Here is a 23,009-nt window from a genome sequence, read left to right on the forward strand (position 1 = left end):
TGTGCGAGTACTATTCTCCTTCACTTATTTGTAATAATCTTCTCATTGTGTAGATCACCTTTGAATTTATGTCTCAAGAAATGGACATTGTTGAGTCATTTTGGACCTTCACAATCCCTGAACAGAATATTTCAGTTCCATTCCTGCTAGTAGGAAATACTACTGAACCCTCAGTGTCCCTGGATCGATCTCACCTCAACTTTCTATCACGCCTGGTTGGTAAGTATAATATAAGTGTTTTAACAGTTCCTGGATTTAAACTAGTTGACTATAGCCAAATTAAAAGCAAAAAGCAAACCCCCCAATATTCACGGTTAGTGGCTGCTGCTAAACCGGCTATGTCATACAACTTATCCCGTAAGGCACAAATAGCAGTCCTATCTTTAACTACTATAACTTAACTGGTCAGCCGCTGAATATCAGCTTAACTGGTTAAGTGTTTGGCAGCCAAAAAAACCCCAGATATTCAGTGCCAGATGCCGGAAATGGCCTGGTATTGAATATCCGGGTTTAATGCTGCCGGCAGGCAGTCAAAGTACTGTCGGCTGAATATCGGGCCCAAAACCTGATCAGGAAGTGAAAACAAAAGGTTCTCTGCAAGGCCAGCTCATGGGTATCTGACTCCTTTAAGGAAATTTCTGATGTGAACGTCAGGAGCTTTGGACGCCAGAGTTACTAATATTCACTAGGATTCACAGGTTGACCGTTATGACTTCATTAGATAAAAATAATAGGCTGTAAGGAGAAAATCCCAATTGGGAAGATAATTGTATAACATGCTACTTAACTTGTGCAGCAGATGTGCACATGAACACCAGTCTTCAAAAGGAAGTATGCACATACTTTCCCTTTGAAAATTACCCCACAAAAAGTACATGCACAGGGCCAGCCCAAGGCAAGATGCCGCCTGAGGCAGAGCTTGTATGCCGCCCCCACCCCCACCCCGGGTGTTTACCTGGTCACGGAGACTTTCCAACCTGGCAGCAGCGATTCCCATATGCTGTCCTGCCGCGGGCGGCACCTGACTTTTCCCTTTACTGAGGCTGCTTGAGCAAAACAGGAAGTTACTTCAGGCAGCTGCAGTAAAGGGAAGAGGCGGGTGCCAGCGGCAGCAGGGCAGCGTAAAGGAATCACTGCTGCTGCCGGGCTCGGCAAGTCACCATGACCAGGTAAAATGCCACGAAGCTGCGCCCCCCCGCCCCCCCCCCCCCCCCCCCCGAGATGCCGATCCTAAAGATTGCCGCCTTAGGTGGCCTAATGGTCGGGCCGCCCCTGTACATGCACACATATTCACCTGCTGTTTTGCATGCACACATTTGCTTGATTTTTTGGTGCACATATTGTGTATCTTATACATTATCCCCCAAATTCTATAAATGGCACCTTAAGTTGTACGCGCTAATTCAACTGCACAGCCAAATTGCATGTACAACTTAATTGATTAACAAGCCAATCAGCTCCAATAATTGGTACTTAACAACCAATTAGTAGCACTAAATGATTTTAATTAGAATTTATGCGCACAACTTTCTAGGAATATTCTACAATGTGGTACACATAAATTCTAATGCACGCAGCTGAAAAGGGGCAGTTGTCATGGGCATGGAATGAGTGGGTCATGGGCACTTCAGAAAACGATGTGCACTATTATAGAATACACCTGATCTGCGCCTAAGTTTGGCACAGGTATTTAGGTCTGACTTTAGGTGGCCTAAATGGGTATGCCTAAAATTTAGTCGCAAGAACAGCCACTAAGCATATTTCTATAAAATACGCCTATTTTATAGAATTTCGCAAAGCGCATGTTTTTTTTTTTTGCGCCAATTGTTTTTTTTATTTTTTTTATTTACATGAAGTCTTTATTGAACAGCACAACAATACAAAATTGCTTCAGTTACATAGGAAGTAAGGCACTATTTAAGGATATTCACATTCGCTCTGATTAGACCTCTTTGTTCCCGCAGCTATAACATCCAACTTTAACCTTTTGTTAAAACTTCAAAAAGATTTTTTAAACATTTTTATGATACAGTTAATCCCCCCCTTCCCATCCCGCCAGATTATCTAACTCCCTTCCCATGCAAACCTCACCTCACGACACTCCCAAAGCCCTCTTACTACAGGATTATGAGAAGCTATTCCAAACCAAATACCATTTACTCATCTGATGTTTTCTTTCAGCTATCAATCTCTCCATCTCACACACATAGCTCAACTTATTATGCCATTTTACAACTGAGGGAACCCCATGCTGTTTCCAATGTGAAGCAATAACCACCCTTGCTACTCCCACAGCTAGCTGCACCAACTCCTGTTGGCATTTCTTTAAACCTGGAATTCTTGCCCCAAAGAGAAAAAATTCAGGTGACCAAGGAATAGGGCCTCCCACCCATTTCTGTAGCTTACTTCTAACCGATTTCCAAAATGCTTGAGCCTTTACACAACTCCACCACACATGCCCCATGGTCCCTCCAAGACCGCACCCCCTCCAGCACAGTCCCGAAGAATTCGGGTACATTCGCCTAAGGTGATCCGGAGTGAGGTACCATCGAAACAAAACTTTTACAGCATTTTCCTTGAACGGCACATGTGTGGACACACCCGTCGCCGATCGCTCTATTCTCTCCCACTCGGTCTCCCCCAAGGCCACACCAAACTCCTCCGCCCAACGCTTCCTATGTAGGGTACAACTGGGTATCTGTGCACTTACATATTGATATAAACGACTAATCAAACCCCTAGTGGAAGCAGATTTTTCACAAATCTCTTCCAATCCTAACCTTGCCCGTTTTAGCACTATTCTAACTGCCTCTGTTTGTAAGAAATGGGCCAATTGGCGGTATGCAAATTCACCCCCTTCCCCTACAATGCCCCTATTCCTCAGGGTCTCAAAAGACAGCAGAGAGCCCTCAGCTAACAAATGGCCCCAGCTTCTCACACCCTCCTTATACCATCTGGTGAATACCCCGGTTTCCATCCCAGGCAGAAACAAAGGATTAAATGCTATGGGCACCATGCTTGTAAGGACACACCTCCCTCCTGGAAACAAACTATCCCAATAGCGAAGAGCTACTCCTATGGATGGGCACATTCCATCTCCTAGTGTTCGAAATGATTTAGGGAGCCACATGACTGCCCCTAATGATGTATTTCCAAAAGAGTGTTGTTCCAAATGCACCCATTGTCTATCAGGATAATCTTGATACCACTCAATCGCGGCTTTCCCCTGTGCAGTCCTATAGTACCATGTGAGATTTGGGACTCCCAATCCCCCCTTTCTCCTGTCCTGATAGAGAAGCTTTCGTGCTAAGCGCGGCCTTTTCCCAGCCCAGACAAAATGCATTATTGAATCCTGCAACGATGCAAGGAATCGCCTGGGCATTATGACAGGCAGCGCTTGAAATAAATATAGCAATCTTGGTAACACGTTCATTTTAGCAATGGCTATCCGCCCAAACCAGGAGGCCTCTTGATCCCCCCATCGCTCTAAGTCTGCCTTGATATTGCAATGTAAACCCTTGTAGTTAGCCTCAAATAAACCTGCTAGACTTGGGGTGATATTCACTCCCAAATATTTAATTTGTCTTTTTGCCCATCTGAACTCAAAGGACTCCTTTAAGGACTCAACTGTGTCTGCTGGAAGAGTAATATTCAGAGCTTCAGACTTGGACATATTTACTTTAAAACCAGATAGTGCAGAGTATTCCTCCATAACATTGATTAGAGTTGGAAAAGTAGTTAGAGGTCGAGTGACATACAACAAAATATCATCCACAAAGAGCGCCAGTTTATGTGTTCTATCGGCCACCCGCGCCCCTGATATTCCGGGGTCTGCCCGTAGTCTAGAGGCAAATGGCTCCATGACCATGGCGAATAATAGAGGGGATAGCGGGCACCCCTGCCTAGTTCCCCTATATAAAGGAAACAACTCTGAATTACTCCCATTTACTCTTACACAGGCTCTGGGAGACTCATAAAATGCCTGGATCCATCTCTTAAATTGAGCTCCAAACCCCATAACCTCTAAGACTATACATAAATGGCCAATGGACCCTATCAAAGGCCTTCTCTGCATCCAGACTAAGGAGACACAAAGGCCTCTGGCTTCTCATGGCTAGAAACATGAGATCTACAGTGTGCCTGATGTTATCCATGGCCTTTCTATGTGACACAAAGCCAACTTGATCAAGGTGTATAATCGTCGGCATCAGTGGCGCTAATCTACTTGCCAACACTTTCGCCAATATTTTAACATCAGCATTCAAAACCGATATTGGCCTGTACGAGCCACATTTAAGGGGATCCTTATTCGGCTTGGGTAGCACCGCTATCCATGCCTCCTTCATGGTTGAGGGCAAGGTCCCCCCATCTGCCACCTGATTAAACAAATCAGCAAGAAGGGGTGCCAGCTCTGGTGCAAAGTTTTTATAAAACTCATTAGGGAGCCCATCTAGACCAGGCGACTTACTAGAGGGCAAACTACATATAGCTTCTTGGACCTCTATTGGGGTGACAGGCTTCTCTAACAGTTCCTGATGCTGAGGGGCCAGTGCAGAGAGTTCACTATCCGCCAAATAAGTATCTATGGACTCCAAGGATGGGGCAATTTCTGGGGCATACAGAGTTTTATAAAATTCCCTAAAGCGAGTCCGGATCTGAACTGCGCTATGGACCACCAAGCCTTTCCCATCACGCACTTGTTTTACCGTACGGTCAACTTTTTGTCGTCGTAGCTTAATCGCTAAAAGGCGCCCTGCCTTATTGGCAAATTCATATTTTCCCACCTTGAACCTCTCTCTGCCCAAACTTAACTGTTCCATATATATAGAGTCCAAGGCCAACCTCTCTCCACATAGTTGATGCCAAATCAAGGGAGATCTGTGCACCTTATACTGACTCTCCAATGCTTTTATTCTCTCCAGGCATTTCGCTATTTGCATCTTACGTACTCGAGCTCGTTTGCTAGCAATTTGTAAAAAATATCCCCGGGAAACCGCCTTCATTGCATCCCACACTATGGCCTGGGAGGGACCTGAATCTTGATTAAGCTCTAAATACTCCCTCAGCATTGTTCTATACCCCTCCTCCACCTCCTTATCCTGCAACAGGCTGATGTCTAGGGTCCATCGCCTGTCCTTTGCTTCTGTCCTTATATGTGGCAAATTAACCCATACCGGGGCATGATCTGATATTGTCACATTGCCTATTCCCGCCTGCGGCCCTCTTTCTGCCAGCGCCACATCTACAAATATATAGTCATAGTCAATACGCGAATAAGAGTTGTGCACCTGCGAATGAAAGGTGTAGTCTCTATCCGCCCTATGTGTCACTCTCCACAAGTCTAGAGTTCCCAAAGAACAGGCCAAAGACTCCAATGCAGAGGCCTGCTTTTCCCCATCTATTGTAGGGGCACCTGTTCTGTCTATGTCTGGGTTCATTACCGCATTAAAGTCGCCCCCCATTATCAAGGATCCCCGTATAAATGAAGCTAGAGAGTTCTTCATTTTGGTAAAAAATTGCACCTGCCCACTATTGGGAGCATACACTGATGCTATCGTTAGGTCTACCTGATCTACTTGAATGTGTAAAAGTATAAAACGCCCTCCCGGGTCCTTCTTAACCTGTAGTACCTTTGCCCCTACCGTGTGATGAATCAGTATTGCAACCCCACTTTTTTTAGTTGTCTCAGAGGAAGCACAGTATACCCGAGGGTATCCCGGGCAGGAGAGAAGCTGCTCAAACTTTCGACGGAGGTGTGTCTCTTGTAAAAGAACCACATGCGGCTTCAGCTGCTGTAGCTCTTTATAAAGCTTCTGCCTCTTTTGAGGCATGTTCAATCCCTTTACATTATATGACAATATTTTTAATTCTGCACTCATTTCATTAGTAGGAAACAACTCACACCTTCAATTTTTAATAATAACCATGTTTCCCAATATGTTAGACAACCTGGCCTGAAAATGCCTTCTAGCCCCCAAACCTTCCCTCTCCACCTCCCTAACAACAACCCTTCTCTTCCCAGCAACCCATCATCATCCCTCCTCATCCTCCTCCCACCTCCCCCCCTGCCCTGAGTCCTACCTCTGGATATTCCCCCCAGTTTGTGTCCCCATCCTACCCTACCCCCCTCCCTTACTTCCCACCAGACAGTGCCATCTACACTGAATGGGTTAACCTGAGAAAACAACCCACCGACCAGAGTAACTACCCCTCCCCACTTCCACACATTTCACACGTCCCCTCCCTCTCATATCTTTAGCATATTATACCATTCACCCACAACCTTTCCACCGCATTAAACTGTCAAAATCAACATAATCACCATCCAGCAGATATTCAGCGCTGCTGCTCTTAGTGCACTTGCCTAGGACATCCAATCAGATAGTTGTTTGTTTTACACTCCAAACTATGTCCCAGATTTCTGAGTCTTCTGGACAACTTGCTTCCATTTCTGAAGCCTGGCTTTCGTGGCAGGTGCCATCCCCACTGGTACCACCGCTGCTGAGGTCAAGCCTGCCTCATGTAAACTCTGCCATGCTTCAGAGACCTTCCGGAACCGAAATTGTTTGCCATTCAGTTCAAAACATACAGCAAAGGGAAAGCTCCAACGATAAGTTATCTTCTCCTTGATCAAAACCTCTAGAACAGGCTTCATTGCCCGTCTCTGCGCCAGCGTATATACTGATATATCTTGGAAAACTGTAATCCTTGCTTCATTGTATTCCAATGTTGAAAGCTGACGGGCCCGCTGCCAGATCCGCTCCTTGAGTGCGTAGGATGCAAAACGCATTATTATGTCTCGGGGCCTATTAGCCATTGTTTTGCCCAGAGCTCGGTGCGCCCAATCGATCTCCACCACACCCGAATCAGGGTTATCACCCAATATTTTGTCGCACAGTAAACGCACTATAGTGGAGACATCCTCGCCGCCTCCGGTTTCTGGTACTCCCCGAAATCTTAAATTTTGCCTACAACCTCTATTTTCCAGGTCGTCCAGTTTGTACTGCAAATCTTCCGCTTGTTCGGTCAGTTTAGAGATTTGCGCCTCCACCACCTGATTAGCTTCGGCCTGTTCGTCGGCCCGCTCCTCTAGTGCCTCCACTTGGCCCCCTAGCTCACGCAAGTTGAGGCTAATGGCATCAACATGTTCCAAGATTTCCACCCTGGACGCTTTTATTTCCGCTCGTATCGCCTTTAGACATTGTGCTAGATCCTTTGTGGCATTTTTCTTTTTGGGGGCCGAGCATTGCTGGTCCGTATGAGATGAAGCTGTGTCAGAATCCGACGACCGCCATAGTTCCGGAGACGCATGGCGTGATAGGCCTTTCGCCATCTGCCTCGTCAATTGGCACTCTCCTTCTCGATGTTGCGACGCCGACACTTTACTCATTTTAATCGGTGTCTTGCAGCAATCTCTCTCGGGCATAAAATCTCCAAAATTATTATGGATGGTTATGGATAATGGCTCAAAGCTGTGTGGAAGTGCAGGAGCTGATATTTTAGGCAGCCATCTAGTCTCGTGATGTCACTTCCCCTCTTTTTTGCGCCAATTTTTAAGGTGCGATTTATAAAATTTGACCCTATGCACATAAATCGAAAGCCTTCCACTGCCCTGTCCCCAGAAATGCTTCCACGCTTATCAAGTAAATTTATGCTTGTACAGGGTGTGTACACATAAGTTTTAAGTACATATATTCTGGACAATTTTAGAAAAGGTTGTTTGAAAATGTAAAACAGTGTGGGACCTATTTGTAAGCTGAATTAGTCTTTTAAATTAGCAATCAACACAGGCTAATGGTGAACACAGTACAGCATTAACTGTTAATGCTTTAGGAGGTATATCTGACATCATTCCGTATTATCTGCTGTATTGTTAAAAGTGTGGTAACAAACTTTGCTCTGTTTTAACTGCATAGCAGACCTCCCAAAAATGCTGGGGATGCCACAACAGCCATCGTAAAATTTTTGCACCTAGCATTCTTTAACCTTTTGAGTTACCATGCACTAGGTGTAAAACCTTAGTACCCTTAGTAAATAGGCTTCTGTTTTTGTGTGGGGGAGTTGCTTTGATATATAAATCCTTTTTTGTCGTTAATCTGCATTCCTTTTTTAAGTCTCCTTCATTAGAGATTATGGATGGTACAGTTCAGGACAATTCTTTATAAGGATGTCTGACTATATTATTCCATTTTTATTATCCACCAGGTCAATGGAAGAATGCTTCCACTGATTTTTTAGAACCACCCTGGCATGAACTAGAAAATACCACAGCAGACAGAGCAAATATTCAGTGGCACTTTCATGTCACTTTCTTGTTGGGTGATGTTAAACATCTGATCCCAACTGGGTCAGCATGGAGTAAACAAGCAGGGGCTTCTTCTCCCCGGTTAAACCACACTGAATATCAACCCCCGTGTGCTACTATAATATGGTTAAACACAAGACATTTATCTCATTTTAGCTTTCTTGGATAACTAATTACTGTATTATCTATAAATGAAAAAATATATATCTTCATCCTCCTCCAGAGCATAGCTATGTCATGGATGTGATTACTTTAGAAATAGCTTCATTAATGACAGCCACTTGAATTGTTTCTTGCTACATTAGACATTTTAAATATAGCTGGCCTTGGAGTATCAGTTTCATATAGGAGACTATCTATGCTCTGATGAGGCTGACACAGAATGTCCAATAGCTTTGAATTGAGGACTGAAGTTTTCCTATATCTTTCCCTGAAGGTCATGAGGCCCAAGCTGTAGTATATCTGGTTAATAATGAGGAACGAGCCTTTGCCTTTTCATTCCGTGAGAATTCTCGCTTTTCAGAAGGATTCCTCAGCTGCCTGGTGGTAAAGCCCATGGAGGGTGACATCCTTCCACTTTCTAGGTAAACAGGGGGGGGGGGGGTTATATGAAAGGGGGAACTATTTAACAAATGACTGAAATGTATTAAAATTTTCAAGATTGAATTTATAGTCACTAGAACCTTTAGAACCCTTTTACAATGGCGCGTAAGGGCCTACGCTCATGCAGCACACATCAAATCGGTATTACTGGCTGGCTAGCACATGTGCCTGGCTGTAATTCTGAGTTTGGCATGCGCCGAAACACGCGGTAGAAACTAATTTTCTATTTTCTAGTGCGGGGGTGTTCCCAGTGGTAATTGGCAGTTGGCGCACACTGGATGGTTACTGCACAGGTAATGCATGAGCCGTTACTGCTAAGTCAGTGGGTGGCATTAAGGGCTCAGGCCGTAAATAGACATGCTGCGGTTTTAATTTTCCCACATGTCCATTTCCCAGCCCAAGAACCCCCCCCCCCCCCCCCTTTTTCCAGACGGGGTGGAGAAATGGTCCAGCTCGTGTCCAGTACATGCGCCCACACTACCTCAGGCCATTTTTGGCGCACCTTTGTAAAAGGGCCCCTTTATTCCTATAGGTATGAATTAAGTGGATAACATGGTGCTTTTTACGGAGATCAATCGCATACTAGTTGACTAAATTTGCCACTTCAGAAGCTTCTACATTGCAAGAAAGCTCTGTCTAGATGCAAGCATAAATATTTATATTTAAAGACTGAAATAAAAATATTAGGTTTGATATTCATTGGGGCTCTATCTGCATAAAGATTTACTGATAATAGATCATATATCTTTGTGTGGATATTTAGACATCTTATCTGTATGTCAGACCTGTGAATATGCAGTCCTTGTGATGTTTGTGAGCCCTTGGCCCAGAAGTGGCTGCGTGAGGATCACTCAACCACCTCTGGGTAGACGGAGTCCCAAGAGTATCCCAAAAAACTGAACTGGATTGCAAGTGGATGTGAACTAAGGTAGCTTTAATGGCAGCAAAAGAACAGAAGGCAAAAGGCAAACAAATGGCTCAGCAATAATGTAAGGGAAGAGAGGACAATAAGCAGCCTAGCTGCACATCCTAACACTAGCTAAAGCAAAACAAAACCTTAAGCATACAATATTGGCAAAAAGTAAGACAGCCTAGCTGTACAAAAAACAAACAAACACAAGAGCACAAGAGTCTAAGCAAAAGGCCTGCCTTGGCAGGCAACAGAAAGCAGTAGCACTTAGCTGGAAGCGCTGAGACCACTGGCAGTCAGATAAAGATTCATTCTGTCAGGACTCTCATGTAAGCCACGGGACCTCCGCGGCAAGCTCTTCTCAGAAGCAGGAGATGAGCAGCAGCAAAGCAAAGGAACTCAAAATAGTCTCTTGTAAAAGAAAACAAACATTCGCCTGGGCCGAATGCTCCCAAGGCAAGCAAATCAATAACAGTCTCTGAAATGCATGAGCTGAATGCTCCTAAGGCAAAAGACACAAAGGCACAGTGCAACAAACAGGAACCAGGAACAGCCCACGCAGATCCCTCCACACTCCAAGCACAGCCACCTCTCGTCCAGAGATACTTCTCATCCCAGCACACACAGTCCAAAACACAGCACAGGGCCTACTCACTGCATCCAGCAACCAGGGACTCACTGTGGGGACGACTGGGGACTCAGCCGAAGGGCAGGAAGCTCTCAGGACTCCAAGGCTTGGAAGCAGGCTTCACTGGAACAGAGCTCTCAGGACTTCAAGGCTTGGAAGCAGGCTTCACTGGAACAGAGCAAGAAGGAGAAAGCTGCAGCAATGCTTCAGGCCTTGGCCTGACAAGGAAACAGCAGAAGGAACCAGCAGAGCCTCAGGCAGGCCTGAGCTGAATCAAAGATTATTGCGGGAACACTGAGTGGACACAGAAGCTAGCTTAAGAAGGTCTCAGCACTGATTACATCACCAGCTTGGCTTTTACCACTTTACAGTGACCCCACAGGTCACTGGCTAGAACTGCAAGTAAAACTAATGGGTCTAGATGGAATAGGGCACTGACGAGCAAGGCACGGATGTCGACGACCGTAACAGTCCTAACTTCATATGGATATGCTATCCATACAAACGTATGACTCCTATTTCTGTGGTTCACAGATATGGATACATTTATAAAATAACCATACAAATGTGAAGTGAATTAGGTATAATGTTCAACTAAATCAACAATCAAGCAGATGAAGGATTCACAGACTGATTGGATAAGGTTTTGAATGGGTTTTCCCCTTGAACATGTATTTTTTTCTTGATAATATATGTTTTTGTAAAATTGTGAATGTAATATGCTTTTTTGAATAGGCTGTTTAAAGTTATTGATGTGTTGGGGAGGAAGTGACATCATCGGGCGGCATGGCAGCTTAGCTTCATAGCTCCCTCTCCCAGCACCTGATTCATGAGCTAAAAAGCGGTCCTAACGGGAACAAAAAGTTGGCAAAGGTGACCCGATTTCTCCTATAAACAGCAGTAGACATGAGTAAAGCGGCATCGGCCCGAAAGAAAGATGCGGAGAGGCAGGAGAGAAGCATGGCAGGAAGGGCTGCTAAACACCATGAGTCCCCAGATCGGGTGTTTCCGTCAGATTCCGCCCTGTCCATGGCTGAAACACAAGCTCCCCCCCCCCCCCCCCCCCCCCGAAAAAGGGAATCTCCAGTGAACTCCGCAAGTTCCTGTCTAACATTCAGGCTGAGATTAAGCAATCCAAGGATGAGATTTTGGAGCGCATGGATACGCTGAGTTCGGATCTCAGAGAGCTGGGCGGTTGGGTGGAGGAGGTAGAGCTGAAAATCGATAAGTATGCGGAAACCCTCAATAAACACGCCACAACGCTTCAAGAGATGGAGAAAAAGAATGCAAATCTCGAATATAAGCTGGATGACTTAGAAAACAGGGGTTGGAGGAATAATCTCCGTTTTCGGGGAGTCCCTGAAGGGGGCGAGACATGGGCCTAGACTGGGGGGGCAAGGGGGCATTGCCCCCCAAACGAAACGACTGACGTCACGATGACTTACAACTTTCTCACCCGAAGTTGCAGTAAAAGCACCAACAAACAGGCAGACTCGACTCCGTCCTTCGTTTCCCTGCCCTCTCTGCGTCCCGCCTTCCTCTGATGTCATTTCCTTTCGGGCGGGCGGGACGCTGAGAGGGCAGGGAAGCGAAGGATGGAGTCGAGCCTGCCTGTTTGTTGGTGCTTTTACTGGTGCTAGCTAGTTCGCTGCTGCAAGCCTGTCCCGAAGACGGTGAGTAGAAGTGACTAAGCCTGAGGCCCTGAGCCTATAGTCCTGAGACAGTAAGGATTAAGAAGAAGACGTCATTATTTGGTACCGTCTCATTTTTTTCCACTGCCCCGTGCACCCCACGCAGCCGTTGCCATTCACTCAAAACACAGCAAGCAAACCTGTGAGTTGCTGCTGCTGCTGCCTGCATCCACGTTGTCGTTCTTTATTGGTCCATCTTTACTAAGTCTACTACTTACAAGTATTAGAGATCTGGCCATCTTGTAAGGCACTGCCTACCCAACAAAAACAGTGTTAAGAGATCGCTAACACTGTTTTGTTGGGTAGGCAGTGCCTTACAAGAAGGCCAGATCTCTAACACTTGTAAGTAGTAGACTTAGTAAAGATGGACCAATAAAGAACGACAACGTGGATGGAAGGAGTACTGGGTAAGGAAGAAAGAAGGAAGGGAGGGAGAAAGAGCTGGCGTGATATCTCATACATATTCATTATGGTTATTCCCAAAAAAATCCAGCTCTTTTTTCCTTCCTTCCTTACTTCCTCCATATTAGCATATTCATTTGTGTGTGTATATATATATATATATATATATATATATATATATATATATATATATATGTAAATGATATGCTAATATGCTCCGCCCCATCCTTTGCCCCCCCCCCCCCAAATGAAACAGTCAAACTACGCCCATGGGGAGAGACTGAGGATGTGCAATCCATGTGTGCTACGTTGCTAGGCCCTGAGGCGGGAGAGATACTGTGTGAGTTGGATAGAGTACACAGAGCATTGGGCGCCCAGAAGGAGCAGCAGACGAGGGACATAATAGTGCGGTTCCACAAATATGAGGTCAAAGAAAAGATACTTACATGTGCTCAGAAGGTAAAGAGCGTGGAGTATGGTGGGGCCCAGATTCTGGTTTACCAGGACCTCTCACAATACACTTTACAGCAGAGGCGCCAGATGAAACCAGCCCTGTATATTTTAAACAAGCATCGAATGCAATACAGATGGGGCTTTCCATTCTCCTTAAATTTTGCTCTGAACGGCAATAAACATAGAGTGCAGTCGCTTGCGGAAGCATGGGAAGCCTTACATGGAGCGGGACTGGTGACCTCAAATATTCCTCCTGGGGCAGTGGCGCTTACAACACGAGCAAAGCTCCAAAGGTGGCTGCGAGTTCCTGAGTCTACTAAACGCAGTAATCAGAAGCACTGAGATGGTCTGAGAAAGGTGGACTGGGGACACATTGACTGAGTTCAAAGGGACCTGGCAAGCGGGTTAAGCCTTTTAGAAATCACCTTTAGGGGTAAGAGTGTGTAGTACTGTTTATTTGCTGGGTATGAGAGGTGAATGGGGGACGTGATATGTGGCAAAGAGTGCTGGACAAAGGGGAAAAAAAAGAAATTGGCAATAGGAAAATTGGTTTGTGCGGGTGGGCTAGAGATTGGGATTAGTTATGCTGGGAGGAAGGGACGGCAAATGTAGAGACTATGAGGGGGTGGGGAGGGGGGCTGGGGGTGCGGTGGGTATCTTCCTCAATTCCCACTTGGAGGGACTAGGACCTCTAATTGGTGTCAGTATTTGGGATGGGGGGGTTACAGGGAGATAGGGTAGGGGGATAGGGGGGGTGTAGGGTAGGGGAAGGGGCATGGTTGGGTATTAAGGGTTCAGGGCTCTCATCACTGGGATGTATGGATTCGGATGTGTAAAAATAATATGCATAGTGTTACGTTTTCCAAGCAGGAACTGGGTTTGTGAGCCCTTGGACCACTGTCGAGGCGGCAGCAGCAGGCAAAACCACCCCACACCAGAGGCAAGGCAGAACTCTGACAAACAGTGAGACTTCACCTGCACATGGCCACCTTTCACCAAAAGTTGAGCCCCTGGCTGCAAGTGGCCGGCAGGACTTATAGGACAGAGCCGGAACAGGATCCCAACAAGGCTGCACAGGGACTGAGGGTGAGAAGGGAAAGGAAATAAACAGGGACCGCAGGGCAAGGAAAGGATAAGCTAAAGGACAAGACTGAAAGCTGCAAGCAGCCACTAAAACAGGGAACAAAACACTGATAAACAAGACACAGAACTGAAAGCTGCAGAACAGCCACTAAAGACACAAACAGACAAGGACTAGACACAAAACTACAACCCAGAGACAGGACTAGAGAACAAGCAACTACCTAATCTAAACTACACATAGACCAACTAGAGCAGGCAAGAATCAATACAAAAAACCAGACTAGGCAGACGTGCACACAGCACACCAACAAACCTCAGGGCCTTAGGCGATGCAAAGGCAGAGAATTTCCAACTGATTAATAAGCCCAGCAGCAGCTGAAGCTCAGCTGCAGCAATCACCAGGCAACTACGGGGGCTGTGCAGGTTCAAACAAACAGAGCAAGTCTGGCAGTCTGGAAGATCCGGATCGGACTGAAATCTGGAACGGCTAACAATAACCAGACAGTCCATTGCAGCCACCAGGTCTGGCCACCAGGTGGCGAGAGGAAGGAGAGCACAAAACATGGGCACAACCGTGACAGTACCCCACCCCCTCAAGACCCCCCTGACCTCCACGGGGAATTCAGGTCTCCATGGGTAACAATGGTGAAACCTTCGGAGGAGCTTCCAAACATGAGCAGGAGTAGCTTGGCTGGTACTTGAACAGGAGTCAAGACTGGAACCCGGACTGGCATAAGGACTGGCCTTCGCCTCTTGGCTGGAACTGAAACTCGGCTCGGACCCAGCCTCTTGACTGGAACTGGAAGTCAGCGTGGACTCAGCAGCTTGGCTGGACCTGGAACTCAGCATGGACTCAGCAGCTTGGCTGGACTCAGCACCCGGCGTAGACTCAGCATCTCAGCTGGCACTGGACCTTGGAGTGGATTCAGCTTCTTGGCCGGAACTACAACTCGGCATGGACTCAGTAACTTTGCTGGAGCTGGAACTCAGCTTGGCCTCCGCATCTCGGCTGGAGCTGGAACTCGGCTCGGACTCCACATCTCGGCTGGAGTTGGAACTCGGCTCAGACTCCACATCCCGGCTGGAGTTGGAACTCGGCTCGGACTCCGCATCTCGGCAGGAGCTGGAACTCAGCTCGGACTCCGCATTTCGGCTGGACCCGCAACTTGATCCGGACTCAGCATCTTGGCTGGAACTTGACCTCGGAGTGGACTCAGCCTCTCTGCGGCTGACAGCGTCCCTCAGGATGGACCGGTGGTAAGCCTGGACCTCGGGATTACCAACCCACCTTCCTTCAGCCTGGGCTTCCGGAGTATCCCGCAGGGCTGGAATCGAGAGAAGTTTGATGCGGAAAAAGAAGAGCTTGGTAGAGGGATCAATAGCAGACACTGGGTTCTTAGAGGTCCCAAGCAACAAGATACGCTTTCTCTCTGCTGCAGCCTCAGGAGTATTCTTCAGGGCTGGATCAGACAAAAGTTTAACCCGGTAGTCATAAAGCGTCATAAACGGATCCAAAGCAAAAATTGGGTTGGGACTAGGAGCTGCACCCGGGCTGGAAGCGGGATTGCCAACAGGAAACAAGGTCAGAGACTGGAACCCCAGAGTGCCAGCAAAAGAAAAAGTCATAAGCCAGAAACCCAGCAGGTAGGGTGATCATGCTGAGCTCATGGCCTTTGCATTCTGTTATGTTTTCCAAGCAGGAACTGGGTTTGTGAGCCCTTGGACCACTGCCGAGGAGCGGCAGTGGCAGGCAAAACCACCCCACACCAGAGGCAAGGCAGAACTCTGACAAGCAGTGAGACTTCACCTGCACATGGCCACCTTTCATCAAAAGTTGAGCCCCTGGCTGCAAGTGGCCGGAAGGACTTATAGGACAGGGCCGAAATAGGACCCCAACAAGGCTGCACAGGGACTGAGGGTGAGAGGGGAAGGGAAATAAACAGGGACCGCAGGGCAAGGAAGGGATAAGCTAAAGGACAAGACTGAAAGCTGCAAGCAGCCACTAAAACAGGGAACAAAACACTGATAAACAAGACACAGAACTGAAAGCTGCAGAACAGCCACTAAAGACACAAACAGACAAGGACTAGACACAAAACTACAACCCAGAGACAGGACTAGAGAACAAGCAACTACCTAATCTAAACTACACACAGACTAACTAGAGCAGACAAGAATCTCAGGCAAGAATCAATACAAAAAACCAGACTAGGCAGACATGCACACAGCACACTGACAAACCTCAGGGCCTTAGGCGATGCAAAGGCAGAGAATTTCCAACTGACTATTAAGCCCAGCAGCAGCTGAAGCTCAACTGCAGCAATCACCAGGCAACTACGGGGGCTGTGCAGGTTCAAACAAACAGAGCAAGTCTGGCAGTCTGGAAGATCCGGATCGGACTGTGCTGAAATCTGGAACGGGTGACAATAACCAGACAGTCCATTGCAGCCACCAGGTGGCGAGAGGAAGGAGAGCACGAAACATGGGCACAACCGTGACATGTAGTTGACATGTCATGAGATGAGTACAGATTTAAAGATATTATCTTACAATGTCAAGGAATTGAATATGCCTCAGGAGAGACAGAAGTTCTATAAGGAATTGAAGCAGCTTGGGCCTCATCTGGTCCTCTTGCAGGAGACGCACCTAGGGCGTAGGTATGAAAGACTTCTCTCCCATCCAGGGTACCTGGTGGCATACTTTGCTTCAGCTGAGGGCTCCAGAAAAGGGGGGGGGGGTGGCGATACTGATACACTCATCGGTGGTGGCACAAGTAATGAATGTTAAAAGAGACCCGGGAGGGCGTTCTATATTTTTGCATATCAAAATTGACCAAGTGGATTTAACGGTAGCATCCATATATGCTCCAAACAGTGGACAAGTGGAGTTTTTTGCAAAGGTTAGGCATTCTCTGGCTGCATTTGCCCTGGGTTCTCTAATATTGGGGGGTGACTTTAATGCTGTGGTAAACCCTGGTTTAGATCGAACAGGGGCCACCCGAACCGAGGGGAAGAAAGAGGCACTAGCATTGGAATCATTAGCACACTCCCTGGGTACAGTGGACCTGTGGAGGCTGACACATATGAAGGATAGGGACTACACATTTTACTCGCCAGTACACCATTCATACTCTCATATTGACTATATATTCCTAGATACTGCACTAGTGGAGCGGGGACCAGGGGCGGGTATAGGCAGCATGACAATATCAGACCATGCCCCAATATGGGTCTCCCTGCCAAATATAAGGGCGGAAACAAAGGAAAAACAATGGACTCTGAATGTTAGCGTATTGGAGGAGGGGAAGGTGGTAGAAGGTTATAGAAAAGTGCTAAAAGAATATTTGGAGTTTAATTTTGATTCGGGGCCGTCTCTCAGCACAGTGTGGGATGCTATGAAGGCGTTATCCAGGGGCTATTCCTTGCAACTAGCCAGTAAACGATCAAAGGCCCGTAAGGCACAGATAGCGAGATGTTTGGAGAGTATCTGCTTGCTAGAGGCCCAACACAAAGCTAGTGGATCTCCCCGGGTATTGCAAGAGTTGAGGGGGCAGAGAACGTTGCTTGATTCTTTCTATTCAGAACAGCTTAGTATGTTGCAGGCGAAGAACAGGGTGGGCTCGTATGAGTTTGCTAATAAGGCTGGGCGTCTCCTTGCTATATGGCTGCATAGGCAAAAAGTTGATCGCTCGATCTTGAAGGTGCGTGATGCTAGAGGAAGTGAATTACGTACATCAGAGCAAATACACAAACGATTTGGGGAATTTTATCAGGCACTATACGCACAGGAGATTAGCCCTTCCTTGGATTCTATAGAGCAGTACTTGATAGACAGCGAACTATCCTCCCTGACTGACCAGCAGCAGGCAATGTTGGAAAAGCGGGTTACCCCCTTGGAAATTCAGGAGGCAATTAAAGGTCTGCCGTCATGTAAGTCACAGCTAAACGCGCTGTGATTGGTTCAGAGACTTCCAGGTCTCTCAGCTGAGTGAAGCACTGCCAAAATGGACATTTGTTTTGGATGGGCGTCCTCAACTGCACTGTCCTCTATCGAGCCGCATTGGAGGGGGTGAGGAGCGCGGCGTCTTCGGGCGGCACAGGGTGGCGTATTTGGCATGTGCAGAGCAGCCAGCATAACGCTTGGCTGCTCTGCACATGCTCGACTGGCCGACTGTTTAACGACGGAATAGAGAATGCAAGTGAGCTACAAGCAGCTCATTTGCATTCCTGTTCCTTGATGCATGTCCATTCCTTACCGATTCGCTAAGGGAATCGATAAGGAAAGGGCTTTAACAAGTCTTTAGTGCATCTTGCCCTCAGTCTGGAAATTTTTCATTCTTGGTGCTCAAAGAGCCTAGTGCGAGTGATGAGAGGGTGGTGAGAATGAGAGTGGTAAGCGGTGCTCCATGGGGGTGGGTGGTTGGGGGGGAGAGAGGAGAGTATAGGGAGGGAGAAAATCGACATGTGAAAAATCTAAAAAACAAAAAGTTTGAAGTTAAATGAAGTTAACATATGGCTGTTGAAACTGTTGAAGGGGTGCACTAGGAGTGTCATTTGACTGCTTGTATAAACTATAAAATAGTGTCATGTTATTGTTGCTCATTGAGATTATTGCTATGTTTTAATGGTTAATAAAGACTTCATACAAATTTTTTAAAAAGTTATTGATGTGTTATGATTAAAGGAACATTTTTTGCACTTCTTTCAGGTGCTGCTGTCATTTTCTGAGGCTTTTTCCTTCCAATTTTACATGTTTGCTTTGTATTTAACAGGAAAAAGGAGTGGAAAACAGATAACTGCTCAACAACAAACCATGGGACACCAAAATATTAATAAAGACATTATTGATAATGGCTTAAGGCTCGCCACGGCACTGTGTTTCAGCTGTATGTGCCTGCCTCAAGAGTCTCTTGGTAAAAGTATAATCTAAATGTGGAGTGTTGAAAGCTCAAGGAAGTTGTAATCAGTGGCGTTCCTGGGGGGGGGCGGTGGGTGCGGTCCGCCCCAGGTGCACGCCACTGGGGGGGTGCCGCGCGCGCCTGTCCTCCGTTGTTCCATGCTTCTTCTCTGCCCCGGAACAGGTTACTTCCTGTTACTTCCTCTTCCGGGGCAGAGAAGAAGCATGGAACAACGGAGGACAGGCGCGCGCGGCACCCCCCCAGTGGCATGCACCCGGGGGGGGGGGGGGTTCCTTCGCGAGGGGTGTCCTTTCACCGGGGGGGGGGGGCATGCTGCATCCGGGAGGCGCTGCACCCGGGGGACGGGGCGCATCGGCGATCCGCCCCGGGTGTCAGCCTTCCTAGGAATGCCACTGGTTGTAATGAGTTGGTCTTTATAAAGACCTTTTGAATAACGCTTTATGAGAAATCCAAAAAATATACTATCAGTGATTGTATATTTTTTAGATTTCTCATAAAGCATTATTACAATGGTCTTTATAAAGACCAACATATTACAACCTCCTTGAACTTTCAACACTCCACATTTAGATTATACTTTTACCTCGAGACTCCTTAGGCAAGTATATACAGCCGAAACATGGTGCCATGTTGAGTCTTAAGCCATTATTAATAAAGAGTGTTTTTCAACGTTTTGGTGTCCCGTGTTTGTTGTTGAAGAGCTGTTATCCATTTCCCACTCCTTCTTCCTGTTGTGTTCATCATAGGAGTCTGGTTTTCTTTCCTGCACCTCCATGGATTTTACGCTTGCTTTGTTCTTACCTATATATAGAGTTGATTATGTTGATTAAGTTGAAGGTAATTTTATAACAGGCCACCACTTATCTTGTGCAGCAAATATACACAAAAGTTATATTCACATATACAAACATAATAACAAACTTCACCCAAACCATGTGCCCAGGAGTATCTCTCACTAGGTCAAATAAATGTATTCTCACGCAGGATGTATGCATATGGAGGGTAATTTTATAACAGGTCACTTAGATAGGAAGTCCAAATAGGCACCTATTCTGGGGCTGTTTTATAAAATAGTCTCATGAAAGGTGCAACAGTCGCAGGTAAAATGCACCCATGTACATTTATATCTGATCAGAAGCTGGTGTAAATGTACATATATTTTAGAAAATATGAAGTAACAATCCCAGAATATCAAAAATAAAAGGTTGAACTACATATAGAAGAGTCGATATTCAAAGCCATTTAACCAGCAAGAAATGGCTCGTGGCTGGTTAAATTGCTTGTTCGGGGATAACCAGTCCTTTTCAGCAGCACTTAACCAGTTAGCACTTAAAGCAAAACTGGCTATTTTGGGGGTGTTCTGGGGGCAGAGTCGGCACCTGGCCAGTTAAATACCGATATTCAACACTTAACCAGCCAAAGTCACTGCATAAAAGTCAGACCTATTTTTATGCAGTGCCCCATATCTGGTTACATGCTGAATATCACACTTAGGGCCCTGTTTACTAAGGTGTACTAGCATTTTTAGCTAGAGTCCCCATATATTCCTATGGGCAACTTAGCGTTTAGTGCGTGTTAAAAATGCTAGTGCACCCTTAGCGTTGCTAAGTAAACAGGGCCCCTCACTGGCTATGGTTTAGCCGGCTCCAATGCTGGAGCCCGGACATTGCCCATTATTGAATTTCTGGAATTAACACCGACAGTGGTCTGCAAAACGCTGAGCACTGCCGACTGAATATCAACCCCAATATCTTCATATAAACCAACCTAATCTATAGAGCAGTTGGACCCTCATAAGAATGAGGAGTGGAAATTCAGATCTATCAGTTTTTCATTTTGCAACTCATTGATCAATTTTTCACAATTAATATAGCGTCCATATATCTAGTGTTAATGTGCTGACTCTATATTACTCAATAAAAAAATATTGTTCACATCTTTTTTTCTCCTCTTGTATGTGTATTGTTGGGATTCTTTATGCACATGCCACTAATCTTTACATCACCTGACTTGAATTCATGTTTCAAAGAGTTGGCATAAGAGGTGAAATAATTCCAGTCCACTATCAAATTGTGCTCATTTTTTCTGAAAAGCAACAACAGTCTACAGTATATTGGCATCACAAATCACACGATGCACGATCCACCAATCAATGTCTACAACGTTATATGATTGTCATCCATTCCACTTGTTTATTTAATCAATTTGTCACCATTGAATTTATGTTTATGTTTAATAAAACTTATTATACCGCTTATTCCAAGAAATACAAGGGTCTAAACAGTGCATACTTTGCAACGCTATCTGTGCTTTGCCAAAACTGCTCCCTGAACATACCGATCCTTGATTCATGTAAAAGTAGGAGCAAACTTTCTCCATACCTACTTTATACATCCATAACGCCAGGTATATTAAAAGCAGGAAGCCGGCAAAAGAATCGGTTGGGCCGCTGGATGACCGAGGGGTAAAAGGGGCGATCAAGGAAGACAAAGACGTAGCGGAGAGACTGAATGAATTCTTTGCTTCGGTCTTCACCGAGGAAGATTTGGGTGGGATACCGGTGTCGGAAATGGTATTTCAAGTGGACGAGTCGGAGAAACTTACTGACTTCACGGTAAACCTGGAGGACGTAATGGGGCAGTTCGGCAAACTGAAGAGTAGCAAATCTCCTGGACCGGATGGTATTCATCCTAGAGTACTGATAGAACTGAAAAATGAGCTTGCGGAGCTACTGCTAGTGATATGCAACTTATCCTTAAAATCGAGCGTGGTACCGGAAGATTGGAGGGTGGCCAATGTAACGCCCATTTTTAAAAAAGGCTCCAGGGGAGATCCGGGAAATTATAGACCGGTGAGTCTGACGTCGGTGCCGGGGAAAATGGTAGAGGCTATTATTAAAAACAAAATTACAGAGCACATCCGAGGACATGGATTACTGAGACCGAGTCAGCACGGCTTTTGTGTGGGGAAATCTTGCCTGACCAATTTACTTCAATTCTTTGAAGGAGCAAACAAACGTGGACAAAGGGGAGCCGATTGATATTGTGTATCTGGATTTTCAAAAGGCGTTTGACAAGGTACCTCATGAAAGGCTACGGAGGAAATTGGAGGGTCATGGGATAGGAGGAAATGTCCTATTGTGGATTAAAAACTGGTTGAAGGATAGGAAACAGAGAGTGGGGTTAAATGGGCAGTATTCACAATGGAGAAGGGTAGTTAGTGGGGTTCCTCAGGGGTCTGTGCTAGGACCGCTGCTTTTTAATATATTTATAAATGATTTAGAGATGGGAGTATCTAGCGAGGTAATTAAATTTGCTGATGACACAAAGTTATTCAAAGTCGTTAACTCGCGACAGGATTGTGAAAAATTACAAGAGGACCTTACGAGACTGGGAGACTGGGCGGCTAAATGGCAGATGATGTTTAATGTGAGCAAGTGCAAGGTGATGCATGTGGGAAAAAAGAACCCGAATTATAGCTACGTCATGCAAGGTTCCACGTTAGGAGTTACGGACCAAGAAAGGGATCTGGGTGTCGTCGTCGATAACACACTGAAACCTTCTGCTCAGTGTGCTGCTGCGGCTAGGAAAGCGAATAGAATGTTGGGTATTGTTAGGAAAGGTATGGAAAACAGGTGTGAGGATGTTATAATGCTGTTGTATCGCTCCATGGTGCGACCGCACCTTGAGTATTGTGTTCAATTCTGGTCGCCGCATCTCAATAAAGATATAGTAGAATTGGAAAAGGTGCAGCGAAGGGCGACTAAAATGATAGCGGGGATGGGACAACTTCCCTATGAAGAAAGACTAAGGAGGCTAGGGCCATTCAGCTTGGAGAAGAGACGGCTGAGGGGAGACATGATAGAGGTATATAAAATAATGAGTGAAGTGGAACAGGTGGATGTGAAGCATCTGTTCACGCTTTCCAAAAATACTAGGACTAGGGGGCATGCGATTAAACTACAGTGTAGTAAATTTAAAACAAATTGGAGAAAATTTTTCTTCACCCAATGTGTA

General features: G+C 46.0%; 1 protein-coding gene across 1 annotated transcript in view; it reads left to right on the plus strand.

Moving 5' to 3' along the window:
• HYDIN (HYDIN axonemal central pair apparatus protein) overlaps positions 1-23,009 on the plus strand; it is a 2,443,906-nt gene that overhangs the window by 2,165,437 nt on the left and 255,460 nt on the right. Inside the window, exons 95-96 of the mRNA XM_030205004.1 lie at positions 54-219; positions 8,742-8,889. Coding sequence (XP_030060864.1) covers positions 54-219; positions 8,742-8,889 — 314 coding nt within the window. The remainder of the gene's footprint in view (positions 1-53; positions 220-8,741; positions 8,890-23,009) is intronic.

The sequence above is a fragment of the Microcaecilia unicolor genome, chromosome 5, assembly GCF_901765095.1.
Source record: "Microcaecilia unicolor chromosome 5, aMicUni1.1, whole genome shotgun sequence".
Lineage (NCBI taxonomy): Eukaryota > Metazoa > Chordata > Amphibia > Gymnophiona > Siphonopidae > Microcaecilia > Microcaecilia unicolor.